Source organism: Sus scrofa, chromosome 1 (genome assembly GCF_054392235.1).
Source record: "Sus scrofa isolate SSC_HxYL_T2T_F1_AM1 chromosome 1, Sscrofa_HxYL_maternal_Yorkshire_Landrace_v2.0, whole genome shotgun sequence".
NCBI lineage: Eukaryota > Metazoa > Chordata > Mammalia > Artiodactyla > Suidae > Sus > Sus scrofa.
The window spans coordinates 53,035,465-53,057,337 of record NC_139383.1 but is presented as its reverse complement, the minus strand read 5'-3'; the positions used below and the strand labels follow the sequence as shown (position 1 = coordinate 53,057,337).

The 21,873-nt window shown below is 37.3% G+C and overlaps 1 protein-coding gene across 1 annotated transcript; it reads right to left on the bottom strand.

The window, feature by feature from the left end:
• Positions 1-695: 695 nt before the first annotated feature.
• On the bottom strand, positions 696-19,804 carry DDX43 (DEAD-box helicase 43). Its single transcript, XM_001925409.6, has 17 exons — positions 19,407-19,804; positions 16,876-16,931; positions 16,225-16,351; positions 15,290-15,415; positions 9,575-9,656; positions 8,466-8,622; positions 8,118-8,236; positions 7,101-7,202; positions 6,607-6,748; positions 6,159-6,259; positions 4,877-4,964; positions 4,078-4,205; positions 3,768-3,877; positions 3,166-3,304; positions 2,543-2,630; positions 1,858-2,011; positions 696-1,056 (listed from the first exon to the last, which is right to left on the bottom strand). Exons 1-16 carry the CDS (start codon positions 19,654-19,656, stop codon positions 1,895-1,897), a joined length of 1,932 nt encoding a protein of 643 aa, XP_001925444.2. The 5' UTR covers positions 19,657-19,804; the 3' UTR covers positions 696-1,056; positions 1,858-1,894.
• Between the last annotated feature and the right edge of the window lie 2,069 nt (positions 19,805-21,873).

Genomic DNA, 21,873 nt, shown 5'->3' with positions numbered 1-21,873 from the left:
TTCCTACTGTACAGCATGGTGACCCAGTTACACATACATGTATACATTCTTTTTTTCTCACATTATCATGCTCCATCATGAGTGACCAGACATAGTTCTCAGTGTACTTTTACCTTTCCTTTCTGTTCTCTTATCTTCCTGTCACTAATACCAGGAAACTATTGCTGCGTAAATGAATAGTGTAAGATTAGGTTTATATATGTGTGTGTATGTACATATATATATATATAAAAATGCTAAGTGTTAATACAAGTGATTATCATGTAGGGAACAGATAACTTTACACAAAACTATAAAGGAAAGTAAAAGAATGTGATTAGTCAAAGAAGCTTTGACAGAAATGAATTTACCTAGAATTTACTTTAGCATGGAATGCTAGGCTAAAATGTAAAAAATACATTTAGAATGGATAAGCAATGAGGTCCTACTGTACAGTACAGAGAACTATATCCAATCTTTTTGGATAGAACGTGACAGAAGATGGTATAAGAAAAAGAATGTATATATATGAATGCTTGGGTCACTTTGCTGTACAGCAGAAATTGGCACAACATTGTAAATCAACAATAATTTTAGAAAAATAAAAAATAAAATGTAAAAAATGGCTGTTGCATATTTTGGTCCCATGGAATCTTTTTACTGTTTTATTTCAAAGTAGGTAAAGTAGTAAGAAAAGTATCAAAGATCAGCTTGTCTTTTTATCAGAGTAAAACATTTATTGTGTTAACAGCATCTTTTTCACTGCTATGACAACATCTGAACAAGTCTTTAAACCCTTTAAAGACTGACCTTACAGCAACATTATAGGAGACAAAATTTGCTTTAATTTCTTTAAATAAAGATAGTAAAAAGTGAAATTTCAATGCTACAGCCCTTAATATCCATAAAAAATTGTCAACTCAAGTTTAAATATTTTTATTAGAGAAAGTATAAAATATTGAATTCTACATTTTAAACACTATTATTTTAAGAATCAGTCAAGTCTCTTCATGCAGCCAGCATGTCTCCAATACTTCCATATAGTACCTTAAAATATCTCCAAAAAAATCTCAAATTCTGAAAAATAAGTAGAAAAACATAAATTGATGTTCCCAAATACTTTTTAAAATTTTTAATTGTGATAACACAAAATTTACCATTCTAACCATTTCAAAGTGTACTGTTCAGTCATGTAAGTAGAAGCTGTCCTAACAGGGGTGAGGTAATCTTTGATTTATTTCCCTAGTGATTAGTGAAGCTGAGCATCCTAACTTGGGCATTTGTAGACATGTCTCCAAAGACATACAAATGTCCAAGTCTTTGGAGACATATCTAACCAAGTCCTTTGCCTATTTTCTATAATCGGGTTGTTTTTGCTCAATTTTAGGAATTCTCTACGTTGTAGGTATTAATCCCTTACATGATGTGTGATTTGCAAAAATATTCTAATTTATTCAATATAGCTCCTTACTAGACATTTATGTTATAGTCTTCCTCCTGCAAATATTGGTATATTATGTAAATCTTTATTTGTATATACAGAGATATTCATAGAATTCATTCCTACAAGGGGAATTGCTGCTCAAAAGACATATGAATACATATTTATAATTGATACATTACTACCTAATTGCTCAGAAAAGAGGATATAACAATTTATTCACCAATTCCATTATACTCTTAATGATCTCTTTGCACAACTTAAAGCTTTTGTTTCTCACCTCTGAATTAATTTTAAGATACATTAACTGGAATTAATGTGACAGATAAAAAATAAAAACCTACTTATTATGTTAATGACTCAGAGATAGTGATGATTGATAACAAAGCCTATTAAGGAAAATTGACATTTGAAAGTCCATATTATTCAAATTTTACCTCTTTTAAGTAGGCCAGTACCCCTTTTCAACATATATTAATAATAAAACTTCTTGGGTTTTCCTTGGGGTCTTCCCAATTTTTTTTCCATTTCTTTTTTCAGTTTATTTGCTTTATATCTCTCAGCCATCTCTACAAGATCCTCTGGGATACTCTGAAACCATTAAATGTGTTATTAGAAGTGAGTGATTCTTTCAATAGAACAGCTTTTCTACAATATGCTAAAATGTCTCCAAATCTTCAGAGAATCTCCACAACTGCTTATATGGCATCTTCCAAACAGAATGAAATGCATCCCTCTGCATATATTAAACACTGAGTCTTCAAGCTATAAAAACCAGACTGATCTTAAAAAAACACCCATCAGTAAGTACACTGCTCTCCTGCTTTTATTGCCCTTATCTGGTGCCATTCTCACCTCTGGGCCCAAGGATGCCTCCTGCTTCCTCTACACTCTCCAACCTCCACCCCCCTGGGTCCTTCCTCCGCAGGGTTCAGTGATGCTCATCCCTATTAGGTCAGTTCTCTAAATACAAAGGATAGTGCCTCATCTTTGCCGCTACAGCCCTCTATATATGTTTAATTCCTTGTGTAATATCTGTATTTCCTGATGGACAGTAAGCCGCAATACTTGAAATAAAATAAATGAAATTTGAACATGAGAAAATGAGTTGTATATTCTCACTTGATTTGCTCTTTCCAGAATATGAATTAATTCACCAGCAATCTTCCAATCACTTCTCGTAATAAGGGTAATAGATACCCCAGTCCTCCTTCAAGGGGGAAAAAAATCTCATTGTAATTTGATTTATAATGTATATTCATGATTCAGGTAGAAAAACAGAATAAAATCAGCAGCAGCAAAACCTCAACTCTTTCAAAAGCCCAACTCTGTATATATTAAGATTGAGCCATTCCAATGGCAATTTGTAATCTAAATAATCTGCAGTTGTTTAAGCAGCATGTCACAAGGGTTTTATGATAGCACTCTCAGAGGGGGCAAAAAAAGGTTTTCTTACACATGCTGATTTGGACAACAGAGTAATCAATGGATATAGCTCAGTGTTGTGACACTACAGATATAAAGCAAAGACTGGAGCCAGAAACAGTTACATACAGCTAATCACAGAGCAGTCTGGGTGATTCTGGAACAGGCCAGTCGGGGAGGGATAACATAGTAAAGCAGGTTCAGGGCAGCCCAGACAATTTACAGGCAAAAGAACCGAAGTATTCTACGTAAGAGTAGTCTGTGAGGAGAGTGAGAGCCCAGGCTTGGCTTCTTTTTGTGGGTAGACTACATTAACTTACCCTGCTCTCCCAGTACGCCCTACTCTGTGCACATATTCTTCGATGTTCCGGGGAAAATCATAATTATAGACATGGGTGACATCATGGACATCAAGACCACGAGATGCTAAATCAGTAGCAATCAGTATTCTCACTTTACCTAAAAGAACAGACATATTCTGGAATAAACCAACCCAAGACACATCTGTCCTCTAATATCTAATGAGGCGAACAATTACTGCTTTTAATATCAAAACACTTAAAGACAGTTAAGATGGGGAAGGGTTACTTAGCCTTTAACTGCTGGAGAGTTATAACACAATCGATACCACAGTTCAAATGGTCTATGAACCATGTCAAAGAGAGATGCCTTTCAGGTAAATTAAGAGACAATTCCCCCCGCTACAAATTATTACCTTGATATCCAGGTTTAAACATTAGCTTGATAGTACTGAGAGTCTGATTACAATATAGAACAAGTATAGTTCGGAAATCTGCAAACTTAGGACAGGTCTTAGAAATGGGTTCCATGGAAAGGTGCCATCACTCAGCCAAGTCCAGGCACTGAAACTGTACACTTTTAAATGCAAATACTAAATGCAATACTAATTGTATAAATGTACCTGTTTTAAAGTTTTTTAATGCTCTCTCTCGATCACCCTGTTCTCTGTTGCCATGCAGAGACTCTACGGATATATGCCGGATACCCAGGTCACTTGATAAATGATCAGCGCTGAAGCAAAAGATAAAGTCAGGGACCTAAGTGCTTATTCTAATACTACCATCAATTCATTAGTTTTACTTCTGTTAGTAAGAATCTGAGGCAACATACTGTAAGACATATACACACATTCACCTGACATAAGTACACAAATAGAAACAATGCTAAAACAAAACCATGACTGATAACTTAAACGTAAAAAATATACTTACACAGCTTTCCGGCTAACAAAAATTATGACTTTGTCTTTGGGAGACATACTCTCAATGAAAGTTTGGATGTGTGATCGTTTCTCGTCTTCTGTGGTCACTATTATATTTTGCTTCACAGTACTTACAGCCTAAAAGGATCATAATACATCAACATTAATGGAAAAATCCCATACACTGGCTTAAAATCCATCTTATTTCTATCATGTCTTAAATATTCTAATAAACTGCTAGCAGGAAAATGGCAGGTCCTTGCACAATTACCTGTTTCTACTCAAGGATTTATAACTCAAGTTTTTCACTTTTTGCCTCTTACTCAGCCAAGCTAGCTTGCGAACTGTTGAATGCTTGGCAGTGTGCTGAAAGTGACTGGTTACTCTTGTAGGAAAAGGAATAACCATGGTTTGAGGCCAAGCTTACAGAAACTATCACCATGAATTTTGGACACAGCCTTTTTGTAAGAAAGGAAGGAAGATGTTCAGCTTATGACAGAAAGAGTTTCCATTACATAAATATTTCGACAACAATTCAAAATTTCAAAATATCATTGGTACCGTTTTTTGGACCCAGTGATAAAACAGACTTTGAAGTATTTACCCCATCATTTGTGAAGTCTAATGAAATGAGCCTAGACAATGACCCATTATTAATCATCAGTAATTTAAATAAAAAGGTCAATTTTCATTAATGATTAATTGGAAGGCCAATTTCAATTATGAAATGAAGGGCTAGAGAACTTTATAATGCCAAAAATTTCCATATTTAATAAGATATAAATAATAGTAATTAAAAAGAAGCTTACAACTAGATCCAAAGTACCCACATACACAATCATGGGCTCTTTCAAATAAGATTGTGCGAGTCTACGGACAGCATATGGCCACGTTGCACTGGAAATAAAACATAACACACAAACATGAAAAATTCATTATAAATTAAACATCACTAAGTTTCCCTAAGAATGCTATGAACCAAAGTGCTCATGAAAGACAAATTCAGTACTTTTCAATGAGGCTCATTTCACAGAACAAGTGTGCTTCACAACAAATCACTCAACTATAATGAAGCTACTATATTAAATTTTTAAATAAATGTAATAGGTTTATAAAGAAAAGGTAAAGGAGATCTATATCTTTCTACTCTATGGAAGGGGAAAATGAATTCAGTTGTTAGATTAGTTTTCTCATGGCCTTTATAAAAGGCAAAAAGACACCAGTGTTTTTAATATATTGTCAGCAGCCCAAACCAAGTGCTTACGCCAAAAAAAACCATTTTAACTGTACTGATGAACAGATATATAAAGTCAGATGTTCCTTCAACTATATATTATAAAAGTAACCACCTTTTGTACTTTCATACTAATTACAAATATGTGAAGTGAAAGAAAACAAAATAAATTAATTCAGTGTATTTTGATAATCATCTCTCTTTTTTTTTTTTTTTTTTTTTTTGCTTTTCAGGGCCACAACCATGACACATGGAAATTCCCAGGCTAAGAGTCTAATAGGAGCTACAGCTGCTGGCCTATACCACAGCCACAGCAACACTGTCTGTGATCTATACTACAACTCACAGCAACGCCAGATCCCTGACCTACTGAGCAAAGCCAGGGATCTGACCGGCATCCTCAGGGATACTAGTGGGATTCGTTTCCACTATGCTTAAGGGGAACTCCCCCAATTATCTCCTTTTTTTATGCTAATGACAAAACTATAAGCCCAAGAGAAATGGTCTATAGGTCACCCTGCGTTTAAATGACTTGCTGCCTCAGCTTTATCTTGGGCAAAAAAAAAAAAAAAGTATTCTGTAATCAAATGTTTACCTCCAAGGACAAGTGATGACTTTTTCAAATCTGAGACCCCTAATGAAACAGTCTTCCTTGCATATTTTCATAGAAAGCTTATTTGTGATTCAGAAAATGTGATAGTCATTGTTAAGCTGCTATACACTGATTTCCTATACTAAGTGATGACATATCTTTCATCTAGGGATCTCAAAGTACTTTCAAGTAAGGCTCTAAACTCAAATGGATTTTGTTCTACTAATTTCTACTTTGCGTACTAGCAAATTATACATATACCTACCTTGTCATAACTGTCTGCCTGTCTGGGCGTATATCTAATAAAATCTTCATTATCTGGGGTTCAAATCCCATATCCAGCATCTTGTCAGCTTCATCTAATACCTGCATTAAAAATAGCTAGATTAGATATGGAAGGAAGCTAGTGTATGCTCTCTTTATGAATACTAAGATAATTTTCTCATTTTCCCCATTACCTAAGCTATCTGTAGTTGCAACAAAGATTTAAGTTTGCCAACTAATAGTTTCTAAATCTATTTAATGAAAAAACAATTTAATGTCTAAAATATTCATGTGGAATTCTTTTCTACTTATCTACATTTTTTCCAACATATATAAAATACTAAAATGGAATTACCTTAATACCATTATGAAATGGACAGCCATCATAAAGGATTTGATAAGAGTTCAGTTTTTCCTCCCAGCATCCCAAACCCTTACTCCATGATTACCAGGTAGCTTATGCTCTTCAAGTACACAAAGTTATTCATTTGCAGATCATTGAGCCTCCCAGGAGTTGCAATGATGATATCTACACCTTTCAATAAGTCTTTTATTTGTCCATCTCGATCTCCACCACCATATACACAAACACTTAAAAAAAATACAGAGGTTCATATTCAGGCAGGGAATATTCCACCACAATTCAAAATCCCAGCTTAAGCATTTTGAATATAAAATTGAAAAGTAGTAGTATAGTATTACTGGGTCCTTTCTAAACTATCCACACCCATCAACCCACAGGGATGTGTTCTACGAAGGGCCATGTTCACATCCTTGTTATTTGACCTAACCACCCTGGCTATAGTTTATTTGGATCAGGGGTAATAGCTGACCCACGCTGTGCCAATCAGCTTCTCATGATGCATGAAAAATAATGGAGAGGATGTATAAAGCTACAAATGATTAAAATGCTGATGGAGGAATGGCCAAAGAAATGACTTACCTTTTAAGACCTTTATATGAATACTTAGAACACTCAGCTTCCACTTGCAGAGCTAATTCTCGAGTGGGTGTAAGGACTAACATGCCGGGCCCATTCCTGGCTCTTTGGAGAGAAAACACATTATCAAAGTAGCCAAAACACATTATTAAAGTAGCCATCTCAGATACATAGGACCTTCATTCAGTGCTTTGAAAATTGGTAGCAATGACTGTGAAAGTCACAAACATGCACCATGCATAAAAAGTGAAGGAGTATAGAAAAACAGCCAAGCCAAAAAAAATCCTAGGGCCCAGATACCAGACTTTTCATTTAACATGGCCAATGCTCTCCTATCCTCAAACATGCTCATAGAATTGTATTGGACATGATAATTTAAACAATTTGCTTCTAATAATTTAAACAATTTGCTTCCAGTGTTTCACTATTAAGACTTTTAGGGGAGTTCCCTGGTGGTCTAGTGGATTGGATTTGGTGCCTGCACCACTGCCCAGGTTTGATCCCTGATCTGGGAACCAAGATCCTATATCAAGCCTCTGTACATTGTGGTGGGGGGGGGTAGGCTTTTGGTAGATACTATCTATTGCTTCCTAAAAATGTTTTGTCAATTTCTTTTCTTTTTTTTTTTTTTTCTTTTTAGGGCTGAACCTGCAGTATAGGGAAGTTCCCTGGCTAGGGGTCAAATCAGAGCTACAGCTGCCAGCCACAACCACAGCAATGTAGGATCCGAGCCACATCTGTGACCTATGCTGCAGCTTGCAGCAACGCCAGATTTTTAACCCACTGAGGGAGGCCAGGGATAAAACCCACATCTTCATAGATACTAGTCAGATTCTTAACCTGCTAGGCCACAACAGAAACTCCTACTCTGTTAACTTATATTCCAACAGCAAAATACAGGTATATTTCCTTGAGACAAGATACTGTCTTTTGACCATGCAATAGAAGAAACTTTAGCTTCATTTTTGGTATCCATATCTATCAGTCCCCTAAAAAGAAACCTGATGTAGAAATTCTTACACAGGTTGTGAGTCAACATGAATAAATCCAGGCATTAGGTAGGACAATGTCTTCCCTGTTCCAGTCTGGGCTACTCCTATAAGATCTATTCCTTGTAGAATGATTGGCCATGCCTGTGACTGAAACAGAATGATAAATATTAAAATAAAAGGCTCATTTCTTTCTGTCAAGTGTTCCCCCTCCCTCAGCCCCAAACTTCTTTCAACATTTTAAGTTCTAGGCAGTGATAGATGTACTGCAAGACTGCTCATAATAGCCAGTTGCTCCTTGGCTTTATAACTTCCAATAACCAGAAATTATTTGTGGGGGGGGGGAGTCAGTGAAATGTTAGAATTTAAAAAAGCATACCTGAATTGGTGTTGGCTTTTGAAAACCTGCCTTTTTAATGTTTATCATCACTTCAGGGTAACACTGAAATGCATCCTCAAATTTACAAGCAGGATTGGGAATAGGACGTTTCTCACCATCTTTCAAGTCATCACACATTATATTATAATTTTCTTTCCTTTAAGGAAAAATAGAACAAAGGATTAACGACTTTGGTCACCCCAGGCAAGACATTTTTTCCAACATCAATTCAGGTCATATCTAGAAATTCAACTGCAAATGATTATAATCAGACTGCTAGTTGAGTTACAGTAAAATGTAATAAGAAACAGAAGTGAGTCCGTCTTTTTTTTAAACCAGAATACTTCCAGAGAAGGAAATTCATACAATTCATACCCTGCATGTATGAATGGGCTAATGAAAATGTCATGGAAAGGTTAAGAATAGAGTCTGAAAATTATATGCTTCATGAATCAATGTCAGGTTTGGCAAACACCTGAGGGGCTATATTATTCCACAGACAATTTCTTAATTAATCCTCAATAATCCTTTGAAGTGGAAATTATTCTCATCTGACAGGTGATCTTTAGTTACTTGTCCCAATCCTAGACTACCTGCTCAGTCTGCTATATCATACTACCTTAATTTTGTAACATATATTTTTAAAAATGTTGCCTGTGGGACCTTTAATTCCAGAAAATAAGGATTGAAGAATAAGAAATTATTTGGATATTCAGATATCAGATTTATTTCTTATGATTTTCAACAGTTGTAGAAATAATTCTCTAAAATTGTTGTCTAACACTTGTTGTCTAAATGTGTAGGCACTAACACATATCTCTTTAAACTTAAATTTTAAAATTCAGTTTCTCAATTATACTAGCTATATTTTAAGTGTTTTCCATATGTGGATAGTAACTACTCTAGACACAAATACAGCCCTTTTCCCCTCTCTGCCAAAAGTTTTATTGGATAGCAATGCTCTAATACATATTATAGAGGATGTAGCCAAGTTTTCTTTTGAATATGGAAGCTATAGCTTCAAATGCAATAATTTAAAATCTCTTCCTAATGAATTAATTTACCAACATAACCACAAATACTCACTAAAAAGTAATAAAACTACCGACCTCCAATTCTGCACTTGTTCCTGTGACATTGAACTTGTTATTTCTGACTCCATGTAAAAGTTTTTCTTAATTAGAGGTAAACCTGGGACAAAGGCCAAAATTCAAATTTTGATTATTACTGAGAATTTATATTTCATTGACACTTATTCAAAACAATAGAAATCAAAGTAAAATATACATTAAGTTCACCTTGCATAGATACCGTTTTAGAGAGTTTTTCTACACTTTGCCAGCAAGGCTTATGCCAGCCTCTAAGAGATCTCTGTTTTTGTTTGTCATTCAGTGACATTTTTCACCCCCAAAAAAACATCTTTAATAGTTAAATATAAAACAAGTCCCTTGAACTGCCACTGCTGCCTGGCTCCAGGAGTGATTGCAAACTACGGTCTGCTCCCACTGCATGCTCTGGGTGTGCACCTGAGCTGCCACCACTGCCAAGAACTCCAGGGCCAGGAACCAGCTGCCACATCTACTATCAAGGGGATAAAAGCCAGTAAACACTGAGGAAAGAGGCAACAGACACCCATACTAAAAACAGTTCTTGCACCAAAAATATTAAACCCACACAAGTTACACAGGGATGCTCCTGCATATAAATAGCCCTCCAAGACAAGAGTAGACAACTGTTTCTCCTAAACACACAGAATAAAAGAAATAGAAGTAAAGTGAAGAAGCAGAGGAACCACTCCCAGTTAAAAGATCAAGAGAATTCCCCTGAAAGAATAAACAATGAAACAGACCTCTTTAGTCTAATAGATACAGATTTCAAAATGGAGATAATGAAAATACCAAAAGAACTAAGAGAGACTATTGACAGAAATGCAGATTACTGTAAAAAGGAATTAGAACTGTAAAGAGGAAGCAAGACTAAAGGCAATAAATAGCAGAATGAATAATACAGAAGAAAGAATAAGAACCTGGAAGATAGCATGATGGAAATAACCCAATCAGGACAGCAGACAGAAAGCCAAATCGAAAAAAAATTTTTAAAAAGAGAGAGAGAGAAAGGAATATGAGACCTGTAGGTTAATTAATATAAAGCATGCCGATCTACATATAATAGGATTCCAGAGGGGGAAGAAAGACAAAAGGGAATCAAAAACATACTTGAAGAAATTATGGCTGAAAATTTCTCAAACCTAAACAAGGAAACAGATCCAGGTACAGAAAGCACAGAATGTCCAAAATAAGATGAATCCAAACAGACCTACACTAAGACATATCATAAAAAAACTGGAAAAGTTAAAAAGAAGATTTTAAAAGGCAGCAAGCAGAGAATAAAGAGTTAATTACAAGGGAACAACCATAAGGCTATCAGCTGATTTCTCTACAGAAATGTTGCAGGCCAGAAGGGAATGGAAAAATACATTCAAAGTTCTGAAAGGGAAAAACGTGCAACCTAGGATTCTCTACCCAGCAAAATTATCATTTAGCATAAAAGGAGAGATAAAGAATTTCACAGACAAGAATTTCTCAAAAACTAAAAGAATGCAACAATACTAAACCTATCCTAAAAGAAATGCTAAAAATTCTTCTCTAAATAGAAAAGAAGAATCTGTAAGAAAAAGATAATCACAGTTGGAAAGTAAATCACTTAAATAAGCCAGTACACAGATTAAGAAAAAGAAGAAATCAAAAAATTTCTGTGGAAGTGATGATAACTACAATAAACTGCAAAAGGATGACCAAGAAGATGGAAAATGGGACAACAAAACCCTAAAATGTGGGAGAGGACAGTAAGAAAAGGTAGATTTTTTTTCCCCTAAAATGTGTTTGAACCTATGACTACCGGTCTAAGCAGAGTAGAAATGGAAAGGGGTCAAAATACTTGAAAAATAGGGTAACCACAAATCAAAAAACATACAATAGATTGACAAGAGAATGTAAGTCTAACACAAAATAATCAAACCACAAAAAGAAAAAAAAAGGGACAAAGAAGAAATATATAATCAATAGGAAAACAAGTTTAAAATGCATTATATACATATCTATCAATAATTCCTTAAATGTCAATGGACTAAATGCTCTCATTGGAGTAGTAGGCTGATTAAAAAAAAAAAATAGGAGCCTAAAATATTCTGCCTAAAAGAAACCCACTTTAGGGCACAGGAAACACATGGATTTAAAGTGAGAGGATGGAAAGAGATATTTTATGTAAAATGGAAATGACAGGAAGGGGGGGTCACAATACTCGATCAGACAAAACAGACTTCAAAACAAAGGCCACAAAGAAAGATAGAGAAGGACTCTATTCAATGATAAAAGGATCAACACAAAAAGAGGATTTTACACTCATCAAAATATATACACATAATACAGGAGCACCCAAATACATAAAACAAATACTAACAGACATAGAGCAAGAAAATGATGGAAACACAATAACAGTAGGAGACTTCAACACCCCCTTCACACCACTGGATAGATCTTCTAGACAGAAAACCAATAAGGCAACAAGACCCCAAATGATATAATAAGATAGTTAAACCTAATTGATATTAGGTTTAATTGATAAGATAGTTAAACCTAATTGATATTTTCAGGACATTACAGCCAAAAAAACACAAATCAATCAATGTGATACACCACTTAAAAGACAAAAACCCCTTGATCAATCTCAACAGATGCAGAAAAAGCATCTGGCAAAATTCAACATCCATTCATGACAAAAACCCTTACCAAAGTGGGTACAGAGGGATTTTATCTCAACATAATAAAAAGCTATCTATGACAAATTCACAGCCAATACAACACTCAGCAGAAAAAAGCTGACAGACTTCTGCTAAAATCTGTAATGAGACAAAAATACCCACTCTCACATCTTCTTTTCAGCATAGTATTGTCTAAGTCCTAGCCACAGCAATCAGACAAGAAAAAGAAGTAAAAGCTATCCAAATTGGAAGGGAAGAGGTAAAACTGTCATTATATGCAGATGACGTGATATGATATATAGAAAATCCTAAGGACTCCACACAAAAACTACCAGAACTGATAAATCAATACAGCAAGGTAGCGGGATACAACATTAATATACAGAAATCAGTTGCACTTCTTTACACTAACAATGAAATACGAGAAAGAGAATGTAAACAACACCTTTTAAAATTGCACCCCCCAAAATAAGATACCTGGGAATAAATCTGACCAAGTAGAATTATACACTGAGAACTATAAAGCATTAGTACAGGAAATTTAATACGATTCAAAGAAACGGAAAGATATTCCATGCTCTTGGAAAATTAATATTATTAAAATAGTCATACTACCCAAAGCAACCTACAAATTTAATGCAATCACTATCAATTACCCATGACATTTTTCAAGGAATTGAAACATACTATCCTAAAATTTATATGGAACTATTAAAGACCCAGAATTGCCAAAGCAATCCTGAAGAAAAAGAATAAAGCAGGAGGTATAACCCAGGTTCCCAGACTTCAGATAATACTACGAAGTTATAGTAATCATAATAGCATGGCATTGGCACAAAAGTAGACATATCAATCAATGGAATAGAACAGAGAGCCCAGAAATAAGCCCAGACACCTATGGTTGGTTAATCTTTGACAAAGGAGGTGAGAATATACAACGGGAAGAAAATAGCTTCTTCAGCAAGTTGTGTTTTGTGTTGGGAAAATTGGATACCTGCATGTAAATCAATGAAGTTAGAACACACCCTCTCACCATACACAAAAATCAACTCCAAAATGCTTAAAGATTAGACATAAGACACATTACCATAAACATCCTAAAAGAGATCGTAGACAAAATAATTCTCTGACATAAATCATACAAATGTTTTCTTGGTTCAGTCTCCCAAGGCAATAGAAATAAAAATAAACAAATGGGACCTAATCAAACTTATAAGCTTTTGCACAGCAAGGAAAACCAAAAAAAAGAAAAAAAAAAAAAAAGAGGAGTTCCTGTTGTAGCACAGTGGAAGTGAATCCAATTAGTATCCATGAGGATGCAGGTTCGATCCCTGCCTTGCTTAGTGGGTTAAGGATCTGGCATTGTCGTGAGCTGTGGTGTAGGTAGCAGTCTCAGCTCCTGTGTTGCTACGGCTACAGCATATGCCAGCAGCTGTAACTCTTATTCTACCCCTAGCCTGGGAACTTCCATATGCCATGGGTGTGGCCCTAAAAAAGCCCCCCCCCCAAAAAAATGATACAGGGAGTTCCCAGCATAGCTCAGTGGTAATGAACCCGACTTGTATCCATGAGGATGCATGTTTGATCCCTGGCCTCGCTAAGTGGGTTAAAGATCCAGTGTTGCCATAAGCTGTGGTATAGGTCGAAGGCATGGCTCAGATCTGACATTGCTCTGGCTATGGCTTAGGCTGATGGCTACAGTTCTGATTCAACCCCTAGCCTAGGAATGTCCATATGCACAGAGTGCGGCCCTAAAAAAGACGAAAAACAAAACCAAACAAAAATATGACATAAATGAACCTATCTACAAATGAGAAACAGATTAAAGGACAAGGAGAATAGATTTGTGCTTGTCAAGAGGAAGGAAGTTGGGAGAGGGATGGAGTGGGAGGTTGGGGTTAGCAGGTGTAAATTATTACACACAAAGGGGATAAATAACATGGTCCTACTGCATAGCACAGAGAACTATAGTTTATATCCTATAATAAACTATGATGGAAAAGCATACTAAAAATGAATGTATACATATGTATAACGGAATCATTTGGCTGTACAGCAGAAATTAGCACAACATTGTAAATCAACTGTACTTCTATTTAAAAAGAGAAAAAGGAAAAGAAAAGAAACCATGCTTCACAAGACACACAAGCCATCACAACTGATGAACTCTTCTCTCATAGTTGACTTTCTTTTCTTTGAAAGTTTATCTCATTACTTTTTAGGAATAAAATATTTATCCTTATTCTATCCTCTGAAGCTACTTTTTAAAATGCTTATCAACCTCCTCCAAACTTAAATCCTTTTTCTGGCCTCCCAACCCAAATCTCCCAATGCATGCTGTCAGCATGGCACTGGACAGGCTGACCACTCTCATGTTTACTCTCCAACTTTAAATAAATGTTGCTGTCTTGCTGCCCCATCCTGATAACCAAATTACTGCCTGAATTTACCCTGAAATTGAGTGAATAATGGGAACATACTTCATATAAAATTCCAGGTGAGAATTTAAAAAAAAAACACATTTCTTCAAGAACTGTATGATCTCATTAAATGTTTTTCCCTTTTTATTTTGTCCTTGTTGTCCAGAACACTCCAATGTCAATTTTTGCTCAGTCACAGCAAAATGAGAACTCACGGTTGGCATGTTTACTCACTCCATTTCCCTTTCAGCCCAGCTTTGTATTTTCATTAAACTTGTGCATCGAGTTACCTCAAATAAGACAAGGTATACATAGGTTAAATATTTTAACTTTTGATTTATAATATAAATCACAACACAGAGAAACCATCATGCCCTAGGGACGAACTGCAGTATTTGAAATTCTACTGCCATTTTGTTTATTGGTTTCATTACTAAAAGCAGCACATTTTTTTTTTCAGTCACACTCGTGGCATGTGGAAGTTCCTGGGCCAGGAATCAAACCTGCACCGCAGCAGTGACAGAACCAAATCCCTAACCTGCTGAGCCCCTGGGGAACTCCAACATATTTTTAAAATAGAGGCTAAAAACCTCAATTAAGAGCAATAACAATACCACATGTAAATGCTGGGATGTAGCACTAACCTGCCCACTTTTTTTCGCTCCATTCCAGAATATTTTCTCGGAACTTATCCCAATCAATCAATTTCTGATTTCCTGAAACATCTTTCTTTGTATCTTCTCTATCCAAAGGCTGGATTGCAGCAACATCTGTTAAAAATACCCCAAATCCGTTTCCAAACAAATCCCACTAGTACAAAATCCAAAACCATTTTACTGTTTTCTATTTTAATAACCCAACAATAATACTTAAAACATAAAATTTAGGAAGTTAGTACAACAATACCACGACAATTCTGGTCATGGTTTGTCAGTTATCTACTTAAATTTCTGAAATCCAAAAAAAAAATTTTATTGGAGAAGTTAAAAGAGTGTGAGCGCCTAGGGTCTGCTAAGAAATAACACATCACTCAATCTTTATAATAATCCTGTAAGGCAGATGTTACCCCAGGTAAACAGATGAAGACGTAGAGTTTTAAAGGCTTTTTAGAGGTTCTTTCTCAAGAAACACTATAAGGCAATGCTGCCATCTGAACCCAAGACTCTTCTTGTTGCTTCTGGAAATGGCTCAATAATGGCTTTTTCTCTAGTCTAAGCAGATCTTAGATTTTTAAAAATATCAAATAATTAGGCAGTTTTCAAAGTCAGTCACATTCCAGGGAAGTGGCCATAGACAAAAGGCCAGGACTAACCCTTGCTATATCATCAATAGCAAAGGGTATTAAAAGGTCATTTTTGTTTTTACACAAAAGTGAAAATGCTAGTCTTAACTACAGACAGTAAGTGTTTTAGTTTAAGGAAAAGCATTCTGGGATTTCATAGAAAATTCTATAACAGATTAGATTTAATGATGGAAAGCCAAAGCTTTATTATTAGGCAAAGTAGCTATAATATGGCCTATACCACTGAATAAAAACATTTAAAATTTTACAAGGCTTTAGTGGGCAAAAACAACTTACCTACTTTGGGTTCTGATTTGTATTCTTCTTGTTTTTTAACAATATTGTCTATCACTATTCTTGCTTTGCTCTGCATTTCCTCGGTGCCAAAAATTCTTACTTCTGCTTCAGGGTACCCTTTGATTATCTAGATACAAAGGGAAAAATAGGAGACCAAAGTTTCTTCATCATTCTACCTTCCAACATCACTCAACTTCAAATACGATAAAAGTATAGAGTAAATATAGAATTTCCACCAGTCAGCATCTAAAATATTATGAATGGGGAGTTCCCATTATGGCTCAATGGGTTAAGAACCCAACTAGCATCCCTGAGGATGAGAGTTCAATCCCTGGCCTCACTCGGTGGGTTAAGAATCTAGTGTTGCCACAAGTGGCTCCAATCTGGCATTGCTGTGGCTGTGGCATAGGCTGGCAGCTGCAGCTCTGATTCAACCCCCAGCCTGGGAATTTCCATATGCCACAGGTGCAGCCCTTATAAAAGATGCTTTAAGATACTGTGAATGGACTACACACAGCTTAGGTGAATTCTTAAAAAGAAGTATGAAGAGCTTTGGCAATCTAAGTTACCACGGTACGTTAAGAACTGAACAGAAATTAGAGTTAGGAATTAACTATGCTCTTTAAGGACTGAAGAACACAGATCACTTACCTGTATTTTGGTGTATGTTGTATTCTGGATCTCTTTGATTTTTGACCCACCACGACCTGTTTTTAAAAATAAAGAATTTTGTTTTTTAATTTTGAAATCAAGGAGGGGGAACCTATCTACTTTGCTCAAAGAATTTCTCTACTCTTCCCTAAATCATCCAAACAATAGCTCCTAGGGTCCAGTAATAACTTTCAGTTTGGAAAAAGGGAAGCAGGAGCTTTCTATTCCAAATTTTGGTGGGAGGAAGGAGGCTCTCTTCCCAGAGGTAGATACTAAGGATTCATCATCAGCCCAAGCAAAGACTAACTGGATCCAGATACAAAGTCTTGGCGAGAATGTGAAGAAATTGGAACCGTTACACACTAAAATGCAATAAAAAATCCAATTAAAAAATGGTCAAATATGGAGTTCCCATCGTGGTGCAGTGGTTAACGAATCTGACTAGGAACCATGAGGTTGTGGGTTCGATCCCTGGCCTCGCTCAGTGGGTTAAGGATCTGGCGTTGCCATGAGCTGTGGTGTAGTTCGCAGCCTCGGCTCGGATCCTGAGTTGCTGTGGCTCTGGCGTAAGCCGGTGGCTACAGCTCCAATTAGACCCCTAGCCTGGGAATCTCCATATGCTGTGGGAGTGGTCCTAGAAAAGGCAAAAAGAAAAAAAAAAAAAGTGGTGAAATAGTCCTTTCTTTAAAAATATATTTATGGGAATTCTTTGGTGGCTTAGCAGTAAAAGGATACAGTTTTGTTGCTACTGTAGCCAAGGGTTCAATCCCTGGCCCAGGAACTTTTAAATGCAGCAGGCAAAGAAAAGAAAAAAAAAAAAAAAAAAAGACATGTTTATGTTCAACAAGTGTATATGAAAAGATGATGGAATCAGAGATATGCAAATCAAAACTACAATGAAAGGAGTTCCTGCTGTGGCCCAGTGGGTTAATGATCTGATTTGTCTCTGTCACAGTACCAGTTCAATCCTCGACTCAGCTGGGTTAAGGATCTGGCATTGCTGCACCCATTGCAGAGAGAGCAGCTGCAGCTCAGATTGATCCCTGGCCTGGGAACTTTCATATGCCATGGGTGCAGCCAAAAAAGAAAAAAAAAAGGCACAACATTGTAAATCAACTATACTTTAATAAAAAATTAAAAATGACAAAAAACCACAATGAGATATCACCTGTTACAATGGCTATCATCAAAAAGATGAGTGATAACAAGTGTTGGTGAGAATGTGGAGAAAAGGAACTCTTGTGCACTGTGGGGTGAGAATGTAAGTTGGTGCAGCCACTCTGGAAACAGTATGCTGATTCCTTTAAAAACGAAAAAGAGAACTACCATATGGTCCAGCAACTTATGCACAAGAATTGAAACCAGGATCTCAAGATGATAGCTGTATTCACATATTCATTTCACCAGTATTTGCAAAATATGTCAACATATGGATGACATATGGATGGAGAAAATGTGACATACATACAATAGAAGTTTTCAGCTTTAAAAGGAAACCGTGCCGTTTGACAATACAGATAAACCTTCAGGACACAACAATAAGTGAAATGAGCCCATTACAAAAACAAAAACAAAAACAAAAAAACAGTGCTGATTCCATGCTGATGAAGTGTCTAATGCAATCAAAGCAGAAGAGTGGTTGCCAAGGATGGGGGAATGGGGGACTGAGTTGTCCAATAGGTAGATTCAGTCATGCAAAATAAAAAACTTCTAGAAATCGCTGTACAATACTGTTCTTACAGTCAAAAAATACTGTGACTTTATGTTGTTTACTATAATTTTTTATTTTTATTTTTTGTCTTTTTTCTATTTCTTTGGGCCGCTCCAGCGGCATATGGAGGTTCCCAGGCTAGGGTCGAATCGGAGCTGTAGCCACTAGCCTACGCCAGAGCCACAGCAACGCGGGACCGAGCCGCGTCTGCAACCTACACCACAGCTCACGGCAACGCCGGATCGTTAACCCACTGAGCAAGGGCAGGGACCGAACCCACAACCTCATGGTTCCTAGTCGGATTCGTTAACCACTGCGCCACGACGGGAACTCCACTATAATTTTTTAGAAAGGGCAAAGCTAAATTCTAGTCATTTCTAAAAGTCTTTCAAAAACGAACCTGTAAAATTCAAGATACATACACTAAGAAAAAGATCCTGTTTTCAGCAGATAAATCATGCTCAGGAAACTCAGTGCAACTGAAAGATATGGCTAATGTTCTGAGCAGGCCTTTAATACCCTACACCTCTTATCTTTCTACATGGCACCCAAACAGCACTCCTTTGTTGTTCATTGTAGGGTAAGCTGCCAAAGAGCTAATCTTTCATCCCCAAGACTTCGTAAGTCTGAGTTTTCTGTCCCAAAACATCGTCTCTATAAAATATCAAGAGGTGCACTGAATACCACCATTCTAGCACCAAAAGTATCACAGGGAGCCACTGGAGTCTCCTTAGGTGACAGCTGATTGGAGGTGAGGTGGGTGGGGTGGGGATGCCCTCGCCCAGACCTCGCCCCGGGCCCACCCTACGCCGGCTCTCACCGATCACGACGCCAACCCAGTCGTTCTTCAACCTGAAGGAGAGCGGTGGTTCCTGGAAACCAGCGACTACAGGCTGCTGGAGCCCGGGAGGGCCCCTCCAGCCTCCACCTCCAGCGGCCCTCTGGCCTCCTCGACTTCTCTGATTCGCCTCCTCTGCTGACCTCCTTTCCGGAACCTGAGACACTACCGTGACCTGCTGGGACGCAGCCACCAAGGAGGAGGCGTTGGCGCCAGCTTCTTGACGAGACATGGCTACTCAAACAAGATCCGGTGCGTCTGACCTCCTGTCCGGCACTACACGCTCGATGTGCCTGTGCCGTCGAAAGACTCATCCACAAGAGCAGGCACGCAGCCGCTACCTAAGGGCCCCTCCTGAGGCCCGCCCGGTCCAGGCCGCCGCCAATTGGTGGAGGAGACGTCGTGTGCTGGACCCTTGAGGCTGGACCTTCGGAGATGGACCAATCCGCTCTCTCCATCCTGCGGGCGCGCCTTGACTCAGGCAGGGCTGCGCCAACCTAGTTCCTCCTTGCGCTTGTGTCTGCCCCCCCGCCCCCCAGGCGCTTTGCCCCATCAACCCACCACTGGTACCTCATCTCAGGGACTCGAAAAACATGCGTCCACGTTTAACAAGACCCAGTACGTACCTTAAAATTTGAAACAAAAGGTTGACGAAACAGCATTCACTATTGCTAGGTGAGCAACACTTTGACATAGTTAAGCCTATATGAGCTTCTAAAACGTTGGTTGTAATCCACAAAACGTAATAACCCACAGTTTAAAAATCTCTCACCCAAGAGCTTCTGCTTCAAGGCTTTATAACGCTTACCTGGGTGTTTGCTATAATTTTAGGGCTAATGAAATAAGTTGAATAAATATCTGAAGCACTTGGGTCTTTGCAGGCTGGCTCTGTGACTGGACATATTCAGAGAAGCAAGCCAGATGGGAGTGCCCCTGCCTTGGTTAGGATCTTCAAATTGTCTGAACAAATATCAGATTAACTAAAGCAAACAAGATATCTATTATAAAGCTAAGCACTGTGGCCTGCTCCCTGGATTGGAAAAAAAAAAAAAAAAACTACTCCTGGTCCATCCTGTGATGATGAATGAGTTAACTCACGTGGGATTAATGAAAATGCTCAGAGTTCTTCTGTGGGAAAGCAGGTTAGGGATTTGGTGTCATTGCAGCAGCTCTTGTCAGGTAGCTGCTGTGGCCAGGTAGCTGCTGTGGTGGGGGTTCAATCCCTGGCCCAAGAATTTACACATGCCTCAGGTGGGGCCAAAAAAAAAAAACAAAACAACAACTATCACTCTTAATGCAATAAACCCTGGACTAATAGGATTACAGTGTTATTTGGAGCAACCAGGAAGCACTTTAAAAGATTAATATTTTAAATGTTTTAAATCTCCTTTGTCTAACCCTTACTATGAAATGGATTATATTAAGGATCTGTAGAATGAAATTTTATTGGATTTGTTAATATTTCGCTGAAGATATTTGAATTTATGTTCATGAGAAATAGTTCTACACTTTTCTTGCAATGTCTTTGTCTAGTGTTAGTATTAGGGTGACAGTGGCCTCATAGGATGAGTTGGGAAAATTTCCTTCTTCTATTTTCTGGAAGATATTATAGAAAGTTGGTGTAATTAATGTCTTTCTTCCTCTTTCTTCCTTTTTTTTTTTTTTCCATCACCTGTGGCATGAAGGTCAGGGCTCAAACCCATACCACAGCAGTGGCAATGCCAGATCCTCTTAAATGCTGGATCTCCTAGTGTAATTTCTTTCTTAAATATGTGTTAAAATATACCAGTGAACACATCTGGACCTGGTGCTCTTTGTTTTACAAGTTAATAATTATTGATTTAATTTATTTAATAATTATAGGTCTAGTCAGTTTGTCTATTTCTTCCTATGTGAAGTTTGGAAGATTTTATCTTTCAAGGACTTGGTCTATTTTATTTAAATTATCAAACTTGTGAGATAGACTTCTCCATAGTATTCCTTTATTATCTTTCTTTCTTTCTTTGTTTTCTTTTCTTTTTGCTTTTTAGAGCCACATCCATAGCATATGGAAGTTCCTGGGCTAGGAGTCAAATTGAAGCTGCAGCTGCTGGTCTACGCCACAGCCAGAGCAATGCCAGATCTGAGACATGTCTGTGATCTATACTACAGCTCATGGTAATGCCAGATCCTTAACCCACTGAGTGAGGCCAGGAATCGAACTCACATCCTCATGGGTATTAGCCAGGTTCATTACTGCTGAGCCACAGTGGGAACTCCTATTGTCTTTTAAAATCTATGGGATCTAGATAATCAACAAAGACCTACTGTACTGCACAGGGAACTCTACTCAATATTCTGTAATAACCTATATGGGAAAAGAATCTGAAAAAGATTCTTTTTCACACACACACACACACACACACACATATATATATCTGACTCACTTTGCTATACACCTGAAACTAAC